This window comes from Anomalospiza imberbis, chromosome 13, assembly GCF_031753505.1.
Source record: "Anomalospiza imberbis isolate Cuckoo-Finch-1a 21T00152 chromosome 13, ASM3175350v1, whole genome shotgun sequence".
Lineage (NCBI taxonomy): Eukaryota > Metazoa > Chordata > Aves > Passeriformes > Viduidae > Anomalospiza > Anomalospiza imberbis.
In genome coordinates, this window is record NC_089693.1 from 9,323,453 (window position 1) to 9,348,387 (window position 24,935).

General features: G+C 39.2%; 1 protein-coding gene across 2 annotated transcripts in view; it reads right to left on the bottom strand.

Moving 5' to 3' along the window:
* The window catches only part of ADAMTSL3 (ADAMTS like 3), a 177,417-nt gene that overhangs the window by 47,657 nt on the left and 104,825 nt on the right, over nt 1-24,935 (bottom strand). The window contains exons 7-14 of one of the 2 annotated variants that reach the window (XM_068203801.1): nt 17,518-17,592; nt 12,108-12,265; nt 11,057-11,168; nt 8,280-8,418; nt 6,670-6,720; nt 2,432-2,636; nt 1,448-1,595; nt 703-787 (exon numbers count right to left, since the gene is read on the bottom strand). In XM_068203801.1, the coding sequence (XP_068059902.1) occupies nt 703-787; nt 1,448-1,595; nt 2,432-2,636; nt 6,670-6,720; nt 8,280-8,418; nt 11,057-11,168; nt 12,108-12,265; nt 17,518-17,592 (973 nt within the window). Of the gene's footprint in view, nt 1-698; nt 788-1,447; nt 1,596-2,431; nt 2,637-6,669; nt 6,721-8,279; nt 8,419-11,056; nt 11,169-12,107; nt 12,266-17,517; nt 17,593-24,935 lie in introns of those variants that run through there. The other variant, XM_068203800.1, reaches the window with a different exon arrangement.

Sequence of the window (24,935 nt, forward strand, 5' to 3'; positions counted from 1 at the left end):
TTGAATATATTACACATATAAATAAATGTGTGTGTGTGTGTGTGTGTGTATGAAATGCACACAGGGGATTTAAGGAATTGTGTGGATGCCCTACCATACAAGGGTCAGGAACAAGTGTAGCTGGATTTAAGTTACGTTTTTCATCCCCAGGACTTGCAAGGCTTAACCTCATCAGTTTTTAAGAGGACTCACAAAATCCAGATGTTATTTCACACATATACACATGTAAAATAGCAAAACTTACCCCCATAGATGCAGCTAAGCACAGAGATCAGCAGGTTTTTCTCACTTTATGCATTGGTGTCACCCCCCAAGGAAATCCTGGCAACCCTACAAAGTGCCTCTTAAGTTTTAATACCACCACTACATTCTTGAGGTAACAGCTAGAATGGGACAGGGATAAAACTAATGTTATTTAATTCATTTCTGCCGAAGCATCTCCACATGCATTAATTAGGGCTTAGTTAGGCTAAATCAAGATCCTGAATGACTTAGGGGCACTGTAATAGCGTAGCTCTGTATCCTCCAGAACAGGAGCTCCAGAAGCAAATTTACTGAGATGCAAAATTAGGAACAGCTCACCACAGGACTCATCTCCCATGGAGGGCCAACTGTCAAAGCAAACTGCACAGCAACAATCATTCCAGAGATCTGTAAAACACACTGGAAATGTTTCTTTACTGTAAAAGGCAGTGTACTTACGTTGGCTCTTCTGAGACTGTGATGGTCTCTTCCATTTCATGGGCCTGTTTAAACCATGGCAATTTTGCTTCCACAGGACTTTTTTCTGGTAGAGGACAAAAACCCAAAACATTCAGTAATTTCTCCAAAATCAAAGCAATAAATAGATGTTAGCATTAATCACCTTAGAATTTCACAGTTTACATTGCTTATTGATCTAATGCTTTTGTAGCTATACAGGATACTAACACAAAATTTACTAGAAAACTTTGACATGCTGTTTAAGCTCCATTCTTTGTTTTAAATATGTAGAAATAGAGAAGGAAAAAGGCAAGTAGTTTGAGTATAACTTAATGAGCTGCTGAGTCACACTGAGAATGTTGACACTAGGACAACACATTTAATTTAAAGCAAACAAGAACATCCCAGGTGATACACATGGAGTTTCATTCCCATTTCAAATATTATTGAACAACTCCTCCTCCCTGTGTTAAACTCATTAATTCTGGTTTTCCCAGTCTGACCAGACTATATAGATTCAGTTGGCACGTTCACCTCATGACAGTCTGGCCACATTATCAGCAAAAAATATCAGCAGGGCACTTTTCCTAGCACCAGTAATTAAAGTGCTTGCTTCTGCCAAAACTGAAAAAAAAATCCTAGTAAATTCCAGCTTCTGGCATTTCTGAAAAAAGGTTGCCAGGGGCTTTTAATTCTCTGGACAAAAATGTAAAACGATAACAGACGCAGACAAAATTCCAGTTACCTTTTGGCTTGTAGCAGGGTATTGGCACGATGCACTCCTCCTTTATGTGCAGTTTGAGCTGTGGGTTGCAGCCCCCGACGTGCTGTCCGCGGTGGTCGATGCACAGCACCACGCGGTAGCGCAGCCCCCGGCCGCAGGTCACCGTGCACTGGGGAGACAGCAAAGCAGCTCAGCCTGCTGCTCCCAGGGCTGCACTCGCACACACGGCTCAGAAGGATGCAATGCAATGAGGGGTTCGCTGAAGTTTTCCCACAGAGATGTAAGAATTTGTCCCTGCATTGCTAGGTGAATAAGGGAGAGGTTGATGCTGGGGAAAAAAAAGTCTAAGTTTTGGGAATGTAAGTGATTTCTTGGGGTTCTGTGAAGCTTATCTGATTGGCAGCAGGCTGAAATAGAAGTGGCTATGCACTCAGAGTGCACTCTCACAGTGGTGATTTTCAGTCGAGGCTGGGTGAGGGGAGCTGCGTTTTCTACACTCTCGTGTCACTGATGTCATCTGGATGAACTAAGGAATTACAGGAGTGCTGACCTGACTGTATCAGGTAACTACAGCCAGGACAAGATGGCTTGGGCTATTGTTACTGTAATGAAAGGTAAGAATGCTGGAAAATCACCCTTGCAGACTTGCCAGCCCCTGAGACAGACGTGCCTTTAACTATTACAGCCAGTGAAATACTACATTTATCAAGAACTGAGACATAAATGACCTGACTGCAAAGGGGCCTGACCTCTAACTTCTCCTCCATGCAAAGCAGGAATTCAAGAGGCACAAGGAATTCTACATTTGCATTTTGCTCCACACAGACACATCAACATTTCGATTATCAGGCAGAACTGCTTAGAGCAAACTTTTCCCAGTACTATTGACTATCTTTCAGGGCTATATTTTTCTAAAAGTCCTGTGCTAATAAATACATTGTAACACAAGACCAGAGGCTTTCCTTAGAAAACAAGACTGAAGGTCCAAATTACTTCTCAACTTACTTGAGACCACTCCATTGCCACCCATTTTGGACAATCAAACAGATTGCAGGTCTGAATGACTTTGGGCTTTGGGGCATACATGCATTTCCATTCCTCCACTTGCAGTATCTCTCCATGGATGGTCTCCTCTACACACACAAAACTTCTCCTCTGAATACCACCTCCACAGGAAACTGAACATGCAGTCCATGGGTTATGTTCCCACCTGGAAAAAAATCCTCATAAGTCTTTCTTATTCCACTAACCTCTACTAAAAATGCAAAATATTGAGTCCAGCCTTAGTGCAAATCAAAGTTTACTGGTGGTTTGGTTGCTGGATTCTTTATTATACAAATACATTGACTTGCATTATTCAAGGTTTAAGTTCATGTGCAAAATCAGAACTGCAAATATATTTCAACTTTTATTCTCATACATAAGTTAGAAACTCAATATACTGAGTTTGATTACTGGAATAAATTTACTTTCAAATAGTCTAAATCATCTAAATTGAATACTTTTGGCAATTAATTTGCATGATCACATAGACACAGTTACGACCATTGTCAGAGACCAAGAAGCCCCTGTATTTAAGATCCTATGAAGTCTGAAAGGCAAAGACAAATCTGGCTGCCCTGATTGAGGGTGTTATTACTTACAGGTTCTTTGCTGCTCACATCATTCAGATTACCCTTAAAAATCTGTTCCCAAAGCAATTTTTATGGGATTTCTAATACTTTGGGTCAACCCAGCCATTTCATACCAAACTGCCTTCATCCATAAGGACTGTGATGAAATTAAATTGTGGCAGGTACCATTTGGCTGGTCATAACTGCAGTTCTGCAAGAGTTTCCCATCCTCATTAAAATGCCATTGAATGACCTTGTATTCACACTTTCCAGCTTGCTTCAAGTAAAAGGCAGCTGCTCATCCATCTCAGCTGCTTTGGCCAACTCAGCTGATTGCTCCTGCAGCAGGGCAATGCACAGATTAAGGAAAATTTAGGATTAAGAAAATCCTGTGAATCAGCAGAGCTCTGGGGTAGTAGCCTACAACAGAGAGATGATAATCTGCTGGGAGGAAATATCTTCAAAATAGACATCTATTCACAACCTCAGACCTAACTACAATAAAGATGGAAAATGTTGCACCATCTGAAGTGAGAATGACATGGAGGTTTAGGTAACAAACTCAATTTTATTCACCTCTTACCATGAATGCACATTTAAGCAATTACCTTTCAAAAAACCCTAACTTCAATAATGTCCTGCTCCTGTCACATTTAGACATTACAAGCTTCTATCAAAGTGTCTGTCTGTAGGTTCCAATGACCCCCACACACTTTCTCCTCACCCTTTACCTCCTATCTCTTGCTTTCTTTCCATCACCCTCCTGAACCAAAGCCAAGCCCTTGGAAATGATTGAGTCCTTCAGTACATCTTAAGGTTCATCAATGCCTTATTAGTTAAACCTTATCCCTGTTACTGCAGAGGCTCAGAAAGGATCATGAAAAGAATTGTATCTGTTCTGAACAATGGACTCAGCAAGGACTACAATATCCCACCAAAATCAATTAATCAAGAGTAATCAAGTTGGCTATGATAAAGGAAGTCATACTATCAGACTCAATGAAGCAAAGGCCGATAAATCAAAGGTAAATTTAAGCAATATACTTTATGATGCAGCAGGTAAATCAAGGGCACTTCCTATTTTAGGTAATTCATTAAGCTGCCTACAAAAACATATTAATCATGCTTAAGCCCAACAGAAGAATTAGTATGAAACACAGAGCAAGCCATGGGACATCAACAATGGAATATACACTCAAAAGCATTCTGAATAAATTATGAGATACTGATGTCATATCACAATAACAAAATGTATTTGAAGAGCAAGAGCTACACTCTTCTTTGACTTAAACGAATGGCCAGTGTTAACTAATTTTCTTTTAAAAAATCAGGAACTAAAGAGCAATCAGCTATTTAATGAATTAGCAGCTCATGGATTTATAGATGCAAGGCTCACTGTGCTGTATGTAATATAAGGCTTGCAAGTGTTTATAGCGTGAAATTTTATAGTTGTTTTTCTTTATCTCATCAGTTTGAAACACACTCCAGATCCTATACTCCCACAAGCATTTTCAAGATGGAGTGAGGTCCATGGCTACTGAGGAAAAGGGGGGTCTTGGGCAAGCAGTCAAGGAGATACTTTCCAGAACCCACAGCTGTCAAGGGATCCTCAACAGTCCAACAAGTCTGAAATAAATGGAGGCATTCCAAAAGCTTTAAAAGAAAATTTTCATCCTGGGAAATTTTTCTATTTATTTCAAAAGAATTCTCCATCTGTAAAAATATTTCAGTGGGGCATTTACAACTCCAGCCACAGGAGAACTCTTTCAAGATCTTGTGGTGTGCACCATGACTTTCCCACCACTTCCTCGTGTGAATGGGAAAGCAGTGGTACACACCACAGGACTGCAAGGCAGCCTCCACATGGCCCTGGTGTTATGTAGGAGGTGTGAGGTAGGACTGCTGGTGGAGGTGAAGCAGTCTGCACAGCTTTGCTCCAGTATGTATACAGGACTCTGGTTTTCTGCCCGCTTTGCAAGAACAATCCTGGGTCAGCGTGCAAGAAACAGGTAAGAGACGAAAAGAAAAGAAAGCAGAGCCAGCACAGGTAAGGCATTCCAATTTCCTGCCAGGCAACAGCACAGACAAATCCTTCTGCACTGAAGCAACACTTGCATCCACACTGGACTAAGAGTCATCTCCTCATGCAGGTAAACAAACTTTCAGCTGCTGTTTTCTTTCAGCAATTCCTGCAAGAAAAGGTGTTTCTATGCCTTTGTGGTGTTTCCTTACGAGCCCTCCCAGTACAATACAGCCCGTTTCCTCTCTCCTTCCTGCTGGCACCAACTCTGAGCCCTGCTTGGCTGCCTGCTAGTTTACAGTCCTTCCTCTGAAGCATCACCCAGGAAGACCATGATGCTTTCTGACAGAGCACACCGAGGTGTTGAAATGAGGTGGGCGTCCGTCTGTAGTTCTTAGTGTTTGAAATAAGAGATCCTGCCCACAGCTTTGTCACAGACATAATCTATCTCACCACAGTGTCATGCAAACGTGCTGAGCACAGTAAAGCACAGAAAGGGGGATTAAATTTCTTCTCCAAGTGGTCTCCTAGCCCTAAGTGGTTCAGAAGATGAAATACTCCTGTAAATACATTAAGCTGAGTTCCAGGAGAGATCTGAAGTACAAAGGCATTGGCAGAAGATATGGAAAGGGAGAGACACAGAATATAATTAGAGAACTCTACAGGATAAAGTTATAGAGGAAAAAAATCCCCATCTATGCATGAAAGCCAAAGTACATCACAGGACAGCAGATCCATAAGGACAAATTGCTACAGAAATAAACTATGACATTTATATCAGCTGTAATCAGTAGCTCCTCTAAGCTGTGCAAGTCTATGATTTCATTCTTATTACTTCATATCATTACTTCTTTAGAAAAATACACATTATTCATTGCATGACATAATAAAGCAGAGGTTCAACTCAGATACATATGCAACTAACTCAACTATAATTCTTTACATTAAAAGCAAATGTGATTCAATACTGTTTAATCCTAACATTCTTTATAAAACATCTAAGGGTTCCTGAGAAGTTTTAAATCCTTGTAATTGATTCAGGTGCTAAAAAGAAAAAAAAAAAAGTAACAAACTGTTCTCTGATGCCCTAATTTAAGGAAACAGATATTTCAACAATTTGGTGTCTTGAAAGTGACATGTCATCTTTGATGTCAATAAATAGACTGTAGATCTAAAGAGAAGGATCAGACCTCTCAAGAGAAAAAGAATTTCCAGAATCCTGTACACAGCGAGAGCGAGATCTATTCTATAAAATCTCACACACTGTCAAAAGAAAAACCTTTCAAGACAAGAATTCATACATGCAGTTTAAAGATGATGCTCTTCTCAGCACTACAGCCAGAGAAGGCTGAAGGGGACAACTGTTTATTTTAAGGACTTCACATTGGTATTTTCAAGAAGAGCATATTAACCTCTGACTGTTAAGCTAATCATCCAGAGCACACTAAAATAAATCACAAGATTCAGAGATGTTTACAGGACTCTTGTAAACTTATCCTCCTGTATAGAAAAAAAAGTCAAAATATGTTCCATTATCTAAGTACTGAAGTAGTATATTTGCAGTGAAATTGTGCTAAAGCTGACACATATGCTATCCTGGTTATACATACCGAGGAAGTGGCTGGAAGTGATCATAGGGCATGATTTCTTTAAATCCATCACTGTCAAAAAAAAAAAATATTGCATCATTATTTCTCATACCCAAGACTGTACATCAAGTACATACTTTTATGTGATCATGCTTGAAGTAAGCAAGCCCCAATGTGAAATGCAGGAATCTTACTTCATTACACATGAGCTTTATGGCAAACCTTATGACTTGTATAATCTTACCTTTTCTGCATGGATAAAGAACTATTCACCATACAGCTTCTCTGTTTCATACCAGCATTAAATATTAAATGAGCAAGCCTCCAGAAGAGAAATCTATTATCAGTGACCCTTTAGGTCTGTGTTACTTCATTAACAAAAAAATATTCACATACTTCTATCTGTAACAAAGACTGCTGAGGGACATGAGTGTCAGTGAAATAAATACATCACAAGATTAATCTGAGATAGGTTCTGAATGCTGCTTAGGACCCTTCTAGAGCTGTTTATTTGAACTGCATAGCATAGAGCAGGCACAAAGCCTTACTTCCAATGCTAGGAAACATGGTATTATATCCAGTAGTACTTTCCTTTTCCTGGCTGCATAAACTAAATTTGCAAAGTAAAATATAATTACACCCTTTCTTTCCCCTAATTTTCCCATTCCAGCTTTGGAACATTTGGCACCCATTGCCATCAAGCATTACTGAAGTCTTTCTGCTTCATACAATGATCAACTCTCCAGGAAAAACTCTTGAAAGTCTGCACATCTATAACTGTTAGAGGTCACTATCAACGATTATGTTCAACAGGAATGAAAGGAAATGGACAGTTTAGCTATAGGAAATGAAATCCATTGAGAGTGTTTCCTTTTCTTGCATATAACTCTAGCTCAGCCAGCTGGCATATTAATGTGAGGTTCTGGGACTTGATACTGTGATGTTATTTTAAGATTCTTTAGCACAGCCAGGAAACCTCACCAGACAATCCAAAAGTTAGTTTGAAATACTGTAGTGCAATTCAATACAATTTATGTGTACTATAGCCTTTACAATTTGGCACTAATATCCTGTGGCAATTGTACCAAAGGATATTTACTTGGAATGATTTTTTTTAATGCCTAGTTTTAAAAAACCCAAACAAATAGACCCAAGCTTGAATTATTAAATTGTCAACACTACATTACCAATGAAGAATCAAACTTTTATGGTAGGCAAATGAATAAACCAAGTTAAACCATATGTAAAACTTGCACTGACTGAAGCTTCTGTCTGGCTGTTGAGATGCTCGGAATGGCAGCATCAATAAATCCAAAAGTAGGCAAACCCTCTGTCCTCCTCACACAACCTCACAAGATCCTCACAGTAGTGCTGTACTAGTCAGCAATAGACAAAGCAGAATTAGCCCTTTAGCAAACTGATATTTACAATATCTCTGTATAAGCAACATCTTCAATTCTGCAACACTGAAGATGTGCCACACATTAACTGGCAGAGGTATCAGCCTTTAACACACACAATAACCAAACAAGATTAAGTAGCCTTCAATATAGAAAGAATTGCAATTAAGTAAATACAACTCCTTCTTCCTTAGTAACTGCCCGTGTCACAAACTTATTTGCCATACAGACCTGGAAGGGCAGGGATCCATGTTGCATTCTTTCAGCTTGGGCTTTGGTTTCTTGTTTTCTGGATGATAATGACAGTAGTGGTCAGGAACAACACGCTTCAGACGAATGTCCACACACTCAGCTGAATTGAGCTGATAACCTAGGGCAGAAGCAAAGTCAAATTTTATTAATGGAGATAAAGTAAAACAGCCTTTTCTCCCCATGGAATTAATTTTCTGTCTTACTCTTTTTTGGTTTGCTTTTAAACAAGGAAACAGGAAATGCACAACCAGACCTTCATTTAAGGCAATTCAGCACAGCAATTATATTAACCTGTCTTAACACTAAATGAGCTTCCAGCTCTTTATTCTACTAATATTCTAAGAGTAGAGGCACACATATTTCTTCTGGTGCAGGAATACCTGTACTGCACCAGCTCACCTGTCAGAAAGCAAAACTATGAAGCCATATGGCTCTAGCACATGTTCCACAATGTATAACTGCCCTCCTCCAAGGAGGAGTTACCAGAATGTTGGAGAGCTATATTAAACAGTCATTCATGCTAAAAGAAATGAATACTTGAGACAGAAAGCCAGAGGAATTGAAGATGGGATCCAAAAACATTGCTAAGTAACTGTAGAAAACCAAGAAATGGATTCAAGAACATTCCGAGTTGAAGAGCCAACAAAAGAAGATTTGAACTAACTATTTGGTGAAAAACAAATAATAAAATACATGTGGAGACTCATTGCAAGAAGGGATCTGAGTTTTATAAACCACTAGGTTATTTTTTGGCTAAGAAAAAAAGACTCATTCAAAAAAGCTTACTTGGACTTAAACTGAGGAGAGGAGGATGTTCTGGTATGTGCAAAGAAAAAAAGTTTTAGACCACAAGAATTAAAATCAAACCGAGTCAACAAACTAACAGCACACGTCCCTGTGCCTACTGAAAATGCTAAGTATCATGTATCAGTGGCTTAAATTGTGTGTCTCTTGGCTTATCCAAAGTGTCATCATGCATGAGAGTGATAACCATAAAGAACTAAGCAGTTCCAGTGCTCGCAGCATCTACGTTTCAGTTCTTGTAAGTACTGAAAGGACCCAGAAGAAATGTCACTTGCAAACAAGAGAAATAATTTTTAAACACTCTTGTTCATTCAAGCTTGACTGTGCTTTCTGAGATGCCCCTTCCAATACATGGAGATTACAGAATTAAAGACAGAAGCAGCATCCAAGTGAGGAATGGCAAAGCACTAATTCCAAATCTCTGTTGTGAGGAACCTTTTCTTTTACTGCCAGTACCAGATGCCAAACAGACAATGTGGACACTAAATCCACTCTAAGATAACAAGTTAAAGCCAGGCATCTGCAATACAACTTCTCTGCAGGCTGTTCTTAACAATACTACTGTCAAGACTGAGCAGCTCAGTTTTTGTGCTTCTTCAGTTCCTGTCCTCCCTGAGGACTGCCAAGCCCCTCTGATAAAGGTACCAGTTTTGTATTATAGACAAGCAGCCACAAAGCAGGGCTTTGAACACCCTGGATGGTTTCAAAGAGATTGACATGTAGCTATAATTTTCAAGCCATAACAGCAGTCTGAATAAGGCTGGATTTGAGCCAATACCCTTGAAGGTAAATACGTCCCTTGAGCTATCCAGTGTTTACATGCAGTCCTCAAAAGTAACTGTGATGCTTTATACTTCTTCCCTTGTCAGACAAGTTAAGGAAAAAAAGTTATAAACACAGTGTGATGGAATCATCAGAGGATATGCATTGCCACTCACAGCTCCAGCAAGGATCACTCTTCATGAGGCCAAGTGTCTTGTAAGATACAGTAGTTTCCTGTGGGACTACATATCAGACACACATATTGTCTGCATTTCAGATCACAGGGAGGTGCAAATGCCAAAACGGATGGTCCTTCAAAAGATCCCCAGACTCTGCTTGTACTTTAAACATCTCTCACTCTCTTTATTCATGCCCCAAGTAACTATTTAAACCACATTTGCACTCTCCAGAAAATCCCTGTATCGGTATCACCAGCATCCTGGTCTGTTTTCCAGGTGCCCTGGGAAATGCTAGCTGAAGGGAAACTGCTATCTGCAGTGTCAAACACTCCTTCTACCATGAGCCCACACTTTTTTTGCAGAACCAGACATGACAAGCAGTGGGCTGGGCTGGATAAGCAGCAGCAGAGAGAAGCTACACTTCATCTAAGCTGCAGTGTTTAAACCAGGAGTAGATGCTACAATACCACATCTGCTGTTCTAGCCACCATCAGGACTAAATGTCTACAATCAGACAGCCAAAGGTACTGATAGCAGATGTTCTTTAAATTCTATTTCCTTATTCTGCTTTCTGTATAACTAATTCCTCAACTAAATGTTCTAAAATTCTCCCTCACGTATACTACTGAGGCCAGAAATACTTCTTCACCTCTTGATTATTCTTATTTTAAAATCTCACCATGATTCTTTGCTTACTTTCCCTAAATATCCACTATGAGTTGCAATTTTTCATTTTGAATGTCATATTTTTATTTCTTAGTCAATGTTCTTACTCAAATGAAAATCAGCTATGGAAAAACATGACTTCCAGTGACAACATGTAAAAACCCCAATGTTGGTACCAGCTTAACCAGCCTGCTTAGCTGCTGCTCTGTCATTTATTTTGCTGAGGAATTACCAGTGTGCAGAGAAACACAAACATCTAATCACTAAAAATGCAGAACAAAGGCTGTAAATCAGCTCCTTTTAATCTTTAGCTGTTATCACTCCTGAAGAATTGACATTACTTACCTCCTCCACATGTCACTGTGCAGGGGAAGAACTCTGTTTGTCTCCACTGATGACTGATGGGTTGATAGAAGAAGAACTGAACCACACTCTCTTTTGATCCAGAGTACCTGGTCTGAAGAAATTTCCATTACAACACATGTACACTGTACTCAACTGCTCGTGCCATTTCAAAACAGAGTTCACACACAATAGCAGTACAGATAGAGTAGCCATTAAATTGGGCTCCCAGTAGTCAAACATTTGAATGTACTTTGTTTTTCAAATTATTCAAGGCATTAATGTGACCATTTGCTTATCTATCCTCAAATAGCAAAGTTCTTAACTGTATTCTTTTGGTTTATGTCTTTGTTAGCAAAAATTTTAAAATCTGCTGCAGAAAGAAGTCTAAAAGTGACCCAAGCACACTGTCAGGCAAGTCTAGCTGCACACGATACTGGAGATGCAAAAGGAAAACTACTGAAATTCTATTTCTACAATGTGACAGGTAAAGCCAGGCAGTCTGATAATACTGAAACTTCTGTCACTTCCAATGGCAAACTGTATGAGTGCCTTCCTTTGGCAGTCAAATATTGATCTGTTCCTACTCAGAAATATCTTGATGTGTGATGCGAGCCACTGGTATGTGTTCTGGATAGAAAAGAAGTTTAAAAGGATTGGAAATGGTCAGTGGTCATTAGCAATATCTGAGGGAGACTGTGGGGTGCTGCTGGAAGCAGTGCTCAGGTTCAGTAGGTGGCAGTCTGCAATTGGATTAGCTCAATCCACTGCACAGGGTCACACTGCTATTCTTCCAGCAGTATTTAAAACAAAAATCCTGGCCATTTTTACCATTAAAGATCCTGTGATACTTTCCACCACAGGAAAGTCATTAATCACGTAACATTTTAATTTGTTTGGATTTTCTTGGCATAAATGATCTCTGGACAGTAATTAGGATTTCTTACTCGCTAGCTAAAAGATTTTGTTGTATTGCTACAAGCTGATGGACAGCCATCGCTGTGTTGCACATACTTGCAATAACTTTGTAGATTTGTACATTCAAACACCCCACCTTGATAATGAAATCTGCTCCAAGAGGCCCCTGGATCTTTATGATTTCCCTGTCTGTGCTCTTCTGAAATTCAACAGTTGTATTTTCAATGACAAATGTTCCAGGAGCATTGAAACTGTGCTCTCCCTTTTCTCCTTGTAGTGTTTTTGACTCTATAACTAAAGAAGAAACATGCAATTAATAAACTTAAACAGGTTTTTGTTTTCAAGAAAGTCAGAAAGTCATGTTTACAACTTTGCCTTGCAAGTACCAGCTGCATATGTGCAGTAAAAACACACCCAGAGAATCTGTGAGAATATTAACTGGTTCCGATTATAGGCTGATAGATAATTGCAAGACAAGTCAACACAGGAATATCTGTCTGAACATACTATTCTTTCATACCAGAAGCACTTCTGGGACAGCTTTTCCTACACCAAGTGCCCTGTAACACTTGATATAATCAATAGCTTGAGCAGGAAAAGCTGAAAGAAACTCAAAGTTGATAGAATCAATATAGAGAAAAATACCTCATACTTCCATGCAACTCAAAAGCCAAGCAATCTGAGCAATCAGTCTCCAGAGAAGCCTGAACGGTGCCAAACCTACCTGACACTCACCTCAATACCTGAATCACTGCACCAAGATCCTTAACTCAGCTTTGAGTATTTCCCATGTGAGGAAAAAGCAGGGCCAGGAGGTGGGCAGCTGCAGGGGACGGCCCTTTCCCAGAACAGCTGGTGATGAAAACCCTTTCTGAATTGTTCTCTACTCCTTGGAAACAGATTAAACTAACAGCCCACAACCTCCAGAAGACAGATGAAGCATTTTAAGATTAAATCACTTCCAGAAAACCGACTGAACTGTAAGTGGACAAAGCTAAAGGAAGATATTCACAATGAAGGTAGAATTTTGGGCTCTGTGCAGTACAGCACAGAGGCACAGCAAGATGCATGACTTGAAATACACTGGTCTGGTTACAATCTACCAGAGCACTGCATGAGAAAAGCATGAATCTCAGATGAGCTCAGGGCAAGCTAAAAGGAATCCTTTGATGAGCTATAAATACCCTCTTTCTGCCACTACCTTGCCTTTTTTGGTGCTTTAAACAAAGTTACCTAGGTCAGACTAGACCATTTAGGTTAAAAGCATCTGGTTTTACCTGCACCGAAAATGTATTCTGAATGAATGCAATCCATCATTAACTGTTTTCTTCCTTCATATTTTTTAAACAAATATGCATTCTGGAGCACCCCAACAGAGAGAATAAAGAAATTATAGAATTAATTAAATTCCTTGAAAACATACCACCATTATCCCAAGCTTCTAAGCATTAGGTTCCACTGTGCTCATAGGTATAACAAAGATCACATACATGGCTGGAAGGAAGTTTCAGGAAGGATTTGTTTCTAGGAAATGACTTTATGTTAATCACAGGGTATGATTCTAGTGGTGAATAAAATGTACTTTGTCAAAGAGAAAAGATAAATCTCTGGGAATCAGTTTGCCACACTGTGAAACACATTTCCATTAGGAACAAATAGATATAAACTAAAAAAAAACAAGTGTTTAGATGATTACTACATATTTCTGTTTGTCACTTTATGGAAGTGTCCTTTCCTGATTGCATTACAAAATAACCCTTTAAAATATATGGAACTCAGAATTCCTGGATTAAGTTCTGCAAGCCTTGATCCCAAACTTCATGCTTAAATCACAAACTTACTGCTTGATCACAAACACTGCTTAAAAGCAAGTAATAATGCATGGTGCCTGTTATTGTATCATTTTTAAAAGTAAGAGTAAAATCAAATCTTAAGTACTTCCAACTCAAAATAAATTCAGTAAGATCCTCAGGAGTACAGGATCCTTTTGAAACTAGCATTTAAGATTACAAGGCATTAAAATCCAGCTGGTGCAAAAAGATGATGAAAGTGTTTATTTGGTGACCTCAGCTGCATTTCTGAACAGTCTTTTTACTTATTTTTTTAATAAATAATATTTTTAATGTTTTTCTAAGCAGAAACCAAGAATATCATTCAGCAACTAACAAGACAGTAACTCCCAGAGAGCTGACATGTTTACATTAGAGCTACACTGGATGTGGATGCAAATCACAGGTTTATTTGCAAGGTCCAGCTATGGAGTCATGGGCTGTGTCTCTGGAGGTCACACCACTGAAGCCCAGAACAGCTGCTCAGATTTTTCCTGTGTCACACAGGGAGATGAGGAGCTATTCCACAGCACAGTGGATAACCTCTGATGCAATGCATTCCTGCTCAGTAGTACCTAGTGCTTGTCATCTCAGGCTTCTAAAACAGAGAGACACCAAGCATTTGGTGTATTTAACACATACATAACATAATGATGCTTATTGGGGAGCAATTCCTCCCTCAAAAACTGTTCATTTATTGATTTCAGAGAAGTAACTGAGAACATAGGTTTGATCAACTGGTTTCATAACAAGAAAAGAATTCACCAAATATTTATTTGCTCTTCAGCGTCCTGTTATACTAAAGATCTGGGCAGTTTGACTTCAGGAGTAAGCTCCCCCATCCTAAATCAATTCCTTGAGACTCCAGATGTGAAGAGTCACATGGACAGGGAATTCTCTTGAGTGCTCACCTGTTTCTGTGCCTAGCAGGACAACCACCAGTGCCAAGACCTGTAACTATCCATGTTTAGTTACTTTGCCCCCCTTGACAAAAATGGCAAATGCCTTGCCCAGCTGTGGACAGAAGGCCCATGGCTGAAGCTTCCCATTCTCCTGGTGGCAGGAAGGAGCAGGGCAGTGTGGCACAGGAAACCCACTGCAGGTACATCCCTGTGGAGAGAGATGCATGGAAGAGTTCCCAGGGAAACAGCTCCTGCTCCCAGTGCAATAAAGGGCAAGTATGGTGCTGCCCAAAAGCTGCTTCTTTTCTGTGATTCATTTGTAGGTAGCACAAAACAAAACATTCTTCTCAAAATGCAAGCAACAAGCAACACCGTGCTCCTCTGAGCATCTGAGCATCAAAGACAGAGCAGTGCACAAACCCACAGCTAAAGGCTGTCACATGATGCAAATCACTGTGAGCAGAGAAAAAATTGACAAAAAGAAAAACATTTCAGTTCCTTTCAGTAACGTTTATCCTCCCTAAGTTCACGAACTCAGTTATCTAGCATTAGCCACTTGTAAAAATATTAGCTTCTGGTTTTCCTGTTTCTTCTGCTGGAGGATTAATTTCAGGGAACTTTCAGTCTTACTTTTGATTCTAACGCTCTTAAAACAACTACCAGAAAAGCCACGATACAGTCCAAACCAAAAACAAAGCCAACACAATGAAACATTTTATTCAGACCCATTTTTGTGCTAATTACTTGGTTATTTTCCACCAAATCTTTCACCAAACCCTAGCAGGCAGAAGTACAGGGGGGGCATATTTGTTAAAAACCCAAAGTAACATCTTGATGAATCTGCTGTCTGTCTGTAAGTGCCCAGAGGCACAAACAAAGTACTTATACTAAGCAGCTACAAAGAAAAGCAGTTCTTGCTCAAACACTAACTGCAGGTTGCAAAACAATGCTCAGAGCATTTGCTTCAAATCTGTTATGTGCTACATCTCCAACCACATTTCCATTTTTGATTAGTCCAGCAGCTGTGCTTTCCTGGAACAAGACCAGATCATAAACCCAAGATGAAGCCCCACAGAACAGAAGATAAAGGGAAAAGAGCCAGATGCTCCATAGTGCTCTTCAAGTTTTTGCTATTGCTGCTGACTCTACTTGAAGGACAAATATATACTGGCAGCAGGAGGCAGTATAAAATTTTAACAATAAGTAGTCCCCACTTCACCTGTTAAATTCAACTCCTTGCAAGCCAGGAAAAACATCTCTGACAAATGGAACCTGTAATAATAGGTGATTTTTTTTTTTTTTTTTTAATTCTGGCTTTAATTATACCAACACACCCACACTGAAGTTGATGAAGTTGCAGCAAAGGATCATTTGGTATCTTCTGCTGAGTGACAAACACCCACTAAAACATACAGTGGGAAGGTGGAGAAGGACCTCTGGAGCTTCAGCTCTTGGAGACCTGGCTATGAAGCCAGAAGCAATTGTCACCTCCCTCCCCACAACAGCTCTCAGTTGTTTTTTACCTCTGCAATTTTAGTTTTAAGTTAAAAATGTCTAAATCCTTGCAGATTTGCAAACAGATGTGCTGGTGGAAGTGGTTAAAGGAACATTTCACAATTCCTGTCCAGCTAGAGAGAGAACTAACAAAGGTAATGCCAAGCCACAGCTTCTTTACAGAACCACCCTGGGTAGGAAGCCAGGAGCACTCTGTACTTAGTTACTGAGTTGCTGCTGCATTCCTCAGGAGCTTTCCAGAAATCCCCCAAGAGCCACTCAATCTAGTACTTTTTCCTCATACGAAGCTGAAACAACAACTTTCTTCTGCAGAACTACTTAAGAAAGTCCAGGAGTCCTGACCTGAACTGGTCAGGATCACTCCTTCACACGTCCCCTGCAACAGTTTTAAAGGAATATTATTTATTTCAATATAAATTCAGCTTTGTACTTTTTTAATATAAGTAGTATATCTAGAAGTTATTATCACTCTGGAGCTGTTCTGAAGAGGGAGTTTTATTTCATTTTTTTTTCTTTGAAAGGATGTGACAATATATTTTTGAAAGCAAAAAAACTGATGAGCACTTTTCAAATAAAATGCTTGTTTTACTTCTGTTTACATATCTCAGAGCTGAAATTCTTTTTATTTCTATGATCCAGACTACATCTGCCACTTCTACAAATAAAAAACTATTCTAAGATAAATGAATAGTTTATCTCATTGCTTGGTATAGCAGTACCACTTATCTTGAAACCATCAATTCTCTAGGCAAACTAGGCCTATGGATAAAGAAATTGCCATAAATACTGCCATCAGCCTTATAAGAAAATATTGGAAAATAATTGTCTTACAGAATAACAAACTGTTTCTCACTGGTGGTATGTAATGACTAAAAGATTTACATGGAAACAGGACTTCTGTAGTCATTCACCCTACTTCATTTGTTCCTAGATTGCTTGTCAAAGGCTTCAACAGAAATCTGGTGCTGAGTTATGCAAGGGTTGTTGGTTCCACACATAATCCTCTAGAAGTATTTTTTGTTTTTTGCATGTTGTTTAAGAGTGTACTGTATTTGAGATGCCATATATTGGTTTAAATGGAAGAAATAGAAATCACCACTATATATTCTATTTCCTTTGACCAAGTTTTTCCAATGTTCTCTAGGACTATCTCCAAGCTGGATATTAAAGATGGGAAGAGGAATCAAGGTATCAAGGTCATGATCTTACCCATATTTTCCAAAGTTTGGATGAGTTCAGATACAAGGTTCTGTTTTTATCTTCTGCCTATGTATAAATACATAAAACAGCTCAGTCATACCAAGGTGTGCTGGTCCTTTCAGGGTAATTCTCACACTGCGACTCCCATGCGGTACAGCAATCACAGTTTCTTCTCCTACAAACATTAAACAACTCTTTTAGAAGTTATCTTTCATCAGGGAATTTTTACATCACATAATTAGACTGAAAACGGTCAAATGTGTCTAAGAAAATATTTCACAGCTTTCACAATTTTTCTATTAAAAATAATATGTTACTTTATTAAGTACAGTGTACTGAGTCTGTTTGCTATGTCATGCAACTATTAAGGCCTACAAATGGACTTGTAAATCTTGCTTTCTCTTGGAAAATAATTTGGTATTAACAATAACAACTGAAATGTCAGTAGTGTATTAGGAACATATTTACACTCTGATGTCCTAGTTTTATTTTCTAATCACTGAATTGACATAAGGAATCTGCTAAGCAGTCCTTCCCCCTTACAAAAAATCTGCAGCTGTTCAGTCTCATTTTGCCCACACCTCATTTCCTGCTGCAGGTCACAACTTTAATAAGTGGCAGGACTTACAGGAAATAAATCATCTACTTAACACTAACCCTTAACCAATTACAGACCAGTTAAGAGCAAATATATAATAGCTATAAGGTATATGTTATAATGGTGTCTGCATCTAACTTACCATATAAGATCATTTCTTCCAGTAAGAGGCTCAATTTAAAATGAACTATAAACCAAACCAGCCCCCAACAGGACATATCAATACAAAACAGCTTTTGGCTGCCTGAAAGGCCTCTCCATATATAAATGTGCAACACACTTACTTCAGTGCACTTTACAAAGGCAGAAAGTTATTACTTCTCATTTCAAATGTAGGAAATGTGTGATTTGCCTGAGCAAACTGAGTTACCAGGCAAATCAACAGGCTAGAGACCCTTATGCCAACAAAAGCAGTGCTCTCAGAAAAGAGTATCCACAGGATATCCACAAAAGGAAGAGAGAAGCATCCAAGGAGCTGTCACCCACTTCCATCATGGCCCAAGTGCAAATCTTCTGTAAGGCAGGCCCTGCCACATGTGCCCTCTGCAGCTGCACCCTGAACAAGATGCTCTCTTTGGTGATGAAACTAATGCATATTCAGTGGCTGGTGCAGAGGAAGTTCCTTTTGCAGATTCAGAAAGTAATATGTGTTGAAAGTCAGTGATGCACTGGCTCCAGAATTACCCATAAAATATTTAGAGGAAGAATAGTTGAGTTTAGTTTTAACTAAAAAAAAAATTTAAAAAGGTTTCTTTCCACTTTAAACCGGACCCCTTTATAGTAGATGCTAAATTATCAGCTTCTGGTTTACATCTCCTTAGCATAAGTATGATTTCCTGCCAAATGTTCAAAATACTTCAAGCAAATACTGCAATTATTTTTTCTGAAATAAACACCTTCTTATGTTACAGTTTTTATATCGTCAATTTCTAGGGAGGACATTTAAATATAACAATTTATTTTGGATGTAATAAAATATGAGCTTTATTAATTTCATTCTTGTGTATTCCACCAAAGTGAAAAATGCTACAGTAAAACAATAATACAACTAAGGAGCCCTGGAAAAAACATTAACTACTGAACCATTTAATATCTTTTTGCATCTTGGTTTTTCATCAGAGGAATTGCTAAAGATAGCCAGGAGGTAGTGGGTGTGTATATCTTTAAAGTAAGGAAATAACTACTGAATTCACATGTGCTCGACACTATTTGAGAGAAAGCAGGTTTGAGAGGCCCGTCTGTCCTTACTTGGTCAGGACTTGAATCCCATCCTGGTTACAACCAATGGTCAGTCACAGCACAACACCTCGAGTAAAAGTCAGATGATGAGCAGCTCAGAATGCACGGCCTGCTGCTCTCAAGTGGAACCGAGGGCAGCCCGGGTTTGCAGATGTGCACACATGTGCAGGGCTGCTCCTCTGGAGAACAACCAGGGTCGTCCTGCTGAGCTTCCTGCACCTCCCCACAGGCAGCTCCGCTGGCCCCGGCAGACCCTGCAGATCCCTTTTCAGGATGCCTCACATTCCTTTAGCAGTACTACAGACATTCCACCCTCACCAAAGCACTCTCTGATATGGTCCAAAAGTCTCACGGGGGTGCTAAATTTGGTGTTTCTTTGCGGCAGAGACAATATTACCAGAAAGTGTTTTATTTGCATTAGAGATGACTAAGCTCACCGCCGCAGCAGCAGGCAACCTCTGCAGCCCACAGACCTGTCAAGAAGTCTGACAACAGGAGATTTTTGTAACCTGACTGAGATAATTATGACCTAGGGCAGTCTCTCCTTGAGATGATGTAAAATATAGGAAAAAATAAATGTGAGATTTTTGAACTTCTGAACAGAGATGAGGGTTTGGAAGAAACGGGACAGAGCTGACCATAAGGGACTCCTCCTTGTCTTAGGTACAGCTTTGAAACAATAATTAAGGTTGTCCAGGTCTGGCTCCAAACCTATATATTCCAAAGGTCTCTGGTTCTCAGTTGAATGTAATTCTTAAAGAAACACAAGGCTCTGTAAACCCATTTTAAATGGTTATGAAATGGTTATGCTGTACATTTCCCATTTAATCAGTAGGGTCCATACTGCTAAAAGCAGTGAACTCTTAGAAAAACATAAGGGGAAATTGCTACCCTGAAATCCATACCGAGAATTTTCAATTACCTTTCTTTTTCCCCTTTACAGTATTTCTTTGAAAGTTAATTGCTGAACTTTGTCTAAAGATGAAAACAAATTAGCCCAAATTCATCTGGAACATGCAGAAACATTAAACTCCAATATCTGAGCTCAGATTAAGGCTCACCATAAAACCTGAGAAACAAGTGAGGTACTATCTCTCTATTCTAACACTGCTTTCAGGATAAGGATTCCCAGCAGCACGTGGAGTCATCTCCCTCCACTCTCACCCAGAGACACTCTCAGCAAATGTGTGCACACAACACAGCACTTGCTGATTAAGCTCCCGGATTACTTTTACTTTAGATGTCAAGGTTTGATCCTGTTTCTATGGTGTTAATGTGGATTTAGATTTTGGATCTCAATGAGAGCAAGATCAGACTCACTGCTATGGTAAGACTGGGAGCTAATCCCCAGGATCAAAATAAAGGAGCCACATTCCTAAACTCAATCCAATTCAGCAGGTTTTATTTATTTTTCCATGTGGGCCATGGTGGACCCATTTACTCTTTCACATATGGGCCAGTTGGGATTTTTCCCTCTCTCCTCTTATAGCAGGCCAGAGGGTTTATTTCAGGTCTATAAAAAGTGTTTCTTTCGATGTATTTGCTCAGAACTTATTTGCTGGTTCCCTGATTCTGATCGAAGACCTTTATGCTCTCAAAGTACAAACAATAATCCAGGAACAACTACAGCAAACAGGAACTAAAAATCTCAAAGCACTTGGAACCTTATTGCAGTGGCTTCCCTCATCCACTCTGGCATCAGGCATAATTCCAGTTTGTGTTGCCCTGCCTAATGAAAACAAATACATGCACCAGAGAAAACATAAAAGACATGCAGTAAACAGCCCCTCAAGAGAATGGGTCTTAAGGAAATGCAGTACAAAATAAGTAATGAAATAGCCAATGTTCTTACAAGGAAATTTCTTCAAGACAAAAGGGACTATGAAATTACAGATGGAAGCTTCATACTACCTGTAACAGCCCCAAGTAAACCAACCAAAAGAAAGGGATGTCTAGACTGGAACAGTTGGTGCTGAAGACCCAGCATCCACACTACAAAATTGCAGGTGTCTCGTTGGGACTAATTCTAGTCTGATCCCCTGGACTGGATATCCTGTAGCTGCTGGAGAACATCAGGTGCTATTCTGGGACACATCTTCTGTTTTAGCTTCATCCAAAAAAATCCAGTTTATGCTCTGCAAGACCACTCTGTGATGTGAACTGATGAACAGTATGTTAGGGCCATGATGAAATTTGCTTCAAAAAACATGCTCCTTATCCATAGTGGAACACTAATGCACTGGCATCCTATCCCTCCCCACACAGAGTTTTCCTGCCAAACCAGTCCCAATTCCCTCTTCTGGCTCTACAGATAGCTGATTTCCCCCCTTCCTCTCCAAGTGTTTTTGACTCCATCTCCCACCCAGATTCCTTATCTAATCTCAGTCTTCTCTTCCTATTTTCTTTGACTCAGTGTGTCTGTACAGCCAGTCCCATAACCTCCACCCACCTTCTCACATCTGCCTTTCCTTCACTGTATGAACTAATGGCAAATTTTTCTGTTCAGCTCTCCTCATCTTTCCCTCTCCTCATGTGAGCTCATCACTCCCTGTCATAAGTCTGAAGCTCAGGAGATTGAAAGCTCTCCAAAAAATCTCTTCTGAATGCCTGAATGTGAGGTAGGAGGCATGACAGAGGTCATCCCATGGCGCCTGGTCCACATTGCAGTAGAGCAGAAAGCAAGAGTAACCTCAAGGAAAAATTTTAAGAGCTTATTTCTGGAAGAGCAACATGTTAATGCATTCTAAGGAGGCTACACACATGCAATCTGTTTGCAGTCAGGACTTGTAACAAGCTAGAGAACACTTAAAAGGATAAGTTTTCAGAAATTTCAGCTGTTAACATCCAAGAAGATTCCACTGAAACTGAAGGAAAAGGTTGGGGATTTTTGTAAAGGTTGTAGTAAAATACGTGTTGATGTTCACAGACATTGCAAAAGACTTATCCATGACCAGAAGATCATTGCCTGCCAAATTTCAAATCCCTGATCTGTGATCAAGTCCAACAATGGGGGGATTTTAAGACATATTAAATAAAAGGTTTCAAGAATGTTTTGACAGTGGGAAACAACATGTTTTTTCTTTTCTGTGTCCTTGGAATATGCTGAGCTGTTTTGGCTGAATTTTCTTCAAAACACATAGCACCTGGCATGAGAAGTTACTGACACAACTGTCTAATTTTGGCAAATAATCCTTCATACAAAATGAAGTATCAGGCAACCTTGACAATTGCTAGCTCCATGTATATTTATTTCAAAGAGGGGAAAAAATGTGAGGCAAGAAGTTGTCACAAAGTTGAGCTGGCTGATGACACAGAAGAGGGAGCTGTGCCGAAGGCCTCTGTTTAGATGAATGACCAAAGTGAAATTAGGTTTTTGGTTAAGCATGCTTGGGGATGATGGCATACATCATGTGAGAAGAAGTGGCCAATGGCATATTACACAAGTGCCATAGGAAATAAAGCACATGGCAAAAGGAAATTCAAACAGTTACAAAGCCATCACCAGGGAAAGCTTTTATAAGAAGCTCTTTAGCAAAACATTAAGAAAGGTAAAACTTGCAAGTATCTTGCAGTTTGGGAATCAAATGAAACCAGACTGGGACAAGTCCATGCCTTCAACTTCACCCCTTGTTGAACCAGGATCTTGTCTTCTTTGTTGGTATCCAAATCAGAATATTTTTCTACCATTTCTGGCCAACAATGGTACAGAAAGGAGATATGAGGGCCCAATCCTACAATTTTTCCATGTGCACAAAGTGCAGTAGAGTTAATGGGAGTTCCATGCATTTAGTACTAGAAACTTCAGGCCCATGATATCTCATTTCCCAGTGGGATGGTACATTTTACAACCTATTACACTTTTTGTTTGAATATCGTTAGTCAAACCTTTAATCATTTTACCAGAATGTTAGAATCTGGCTTGCTGACAGAAGTTTAACTTACTTTGTCTTTCAAAGGCAATTAAGTGTTAGTGGAAAAAATAAACTTTTGAAATAATTGTTCCTTTCATATTTGCAAAACAGTAAGCTCTCTTTCACTGCTGTTTAAGTTTCTGATCAAAGACATTAACTTAATGTAAAAACATATAAAAAAGATAATAAAACAAAATTAGTCCTTCATGAGAAAGCATTTGCTATCAATGCCTAAATTCCTTTGTTTTAAAATAAAGTCTAAGATAACCAAGCACTTTATTTTCCCTTATGCCTCTTTTTTATACTAAAATCTTTGGCTCTTGCTTTCCTTCCAGTTCTTTAATTTGCTTCATTGAACAGTAAAATTTACATCCTGCTCACAGCCTTAAGCTCCCTCTTAAATACATTTCTGTCATGTGTCGATATTTTCTCAACACTAGTTCTGAAAGCTTCCAAATGACTCTTTGGAAGATGATGTGCCTGCATTCACTGATATTTTACCACAAAGAAAGGATGGCTTTATTTTCACATTTCATTCTCACACAGGATGATTATATGGAACTCATTGCATAGTGTTGAACAACTTGACCCAAAATATATTTTGGCACCATCACAATAACCAAGAAAAACACCAAGTTCTGAATTTAGTAGCATGTGTACTGTTTTGCTTATGCCAGTGGTAATTCATATCATCCAGCCTACTGCAGTGCAAGATAAACCCAAAACTTGGCAAAACTGACGTCTTTCCTCAGAATAGTCTTTCTTGCTCTTTAATTTTAAGGGACTCTTAAGGAGTCACTGAGTTATGACAGAGGAAACAACAAACCATGGGCATTCTTCAGAACCTTCAAGGCAATGGGAGTCCTTCCACCAAGTGATGTCAGCTCTTACCTGAGCCAGAATACCACAAGTGAAATTCATATTTTCTGTCACAAAATGACAGTTTCGAAACCAGATCCTTTTTACCACTTTGTCTTTACTGTACTTCTATTCTAAGCAGCAATTAAATGTGAAACTTTTAATTTCATTTATCATGAACTATCCAAAGTCACCAATCCAAAAAGTTTATTTGGGCTGCCTTAGAACTAGCTATGGTGTCCCCAGGAATCATCCTTCTCAAGGAGAATCTCTGGTGCTGTAAAGCTGGACTAGACAACACAAATCCCTTCAATTCCAGCTGACCTTCACATCAGAAAGGGAAAGAGCTATTTTGTGCATATATATCCCTATATATCTGTATCTATCTATATATAGACACAAAACAAATACAACTTGGAGACTCTACAAAAGTATTTGCTTTACAAGGGCTTGCTCTATGCTGACCAGAAGCTCTGAGTCTTTGATATGGCAAATGAATAAAATGTGGCCCCCCATAAAAATTCTTTTTCAGCTCATTGTAAGCATTCAAGACATTTTCTCATTCTTTCATCTATAAATTACTGAACTACACTCTCCCATGTATAAAAAAGACCTTTAGTCAAAGCAAGGCAAAGGCTAACACTGACAAACCACCTAATATGTAAAAAAGGCTCTTTGACTTGTGGAAAATTATCCTATGACTTTACAAGCTGCTGCCCCACAACCAGACACTTTTTAATGTAGATTGTCTTTGCTATACATATGTATTGAATTACAGAAATCATGCTCCTGCACAGTGGTACCCAACACCCTTACAGGACACCACACTGCAAAGCAATGAGCATTGAGATAACAAAAAAACTACTCCAAGTTACATCCAAACTGAAGCATATTGCAAACTGTGGCATAAAA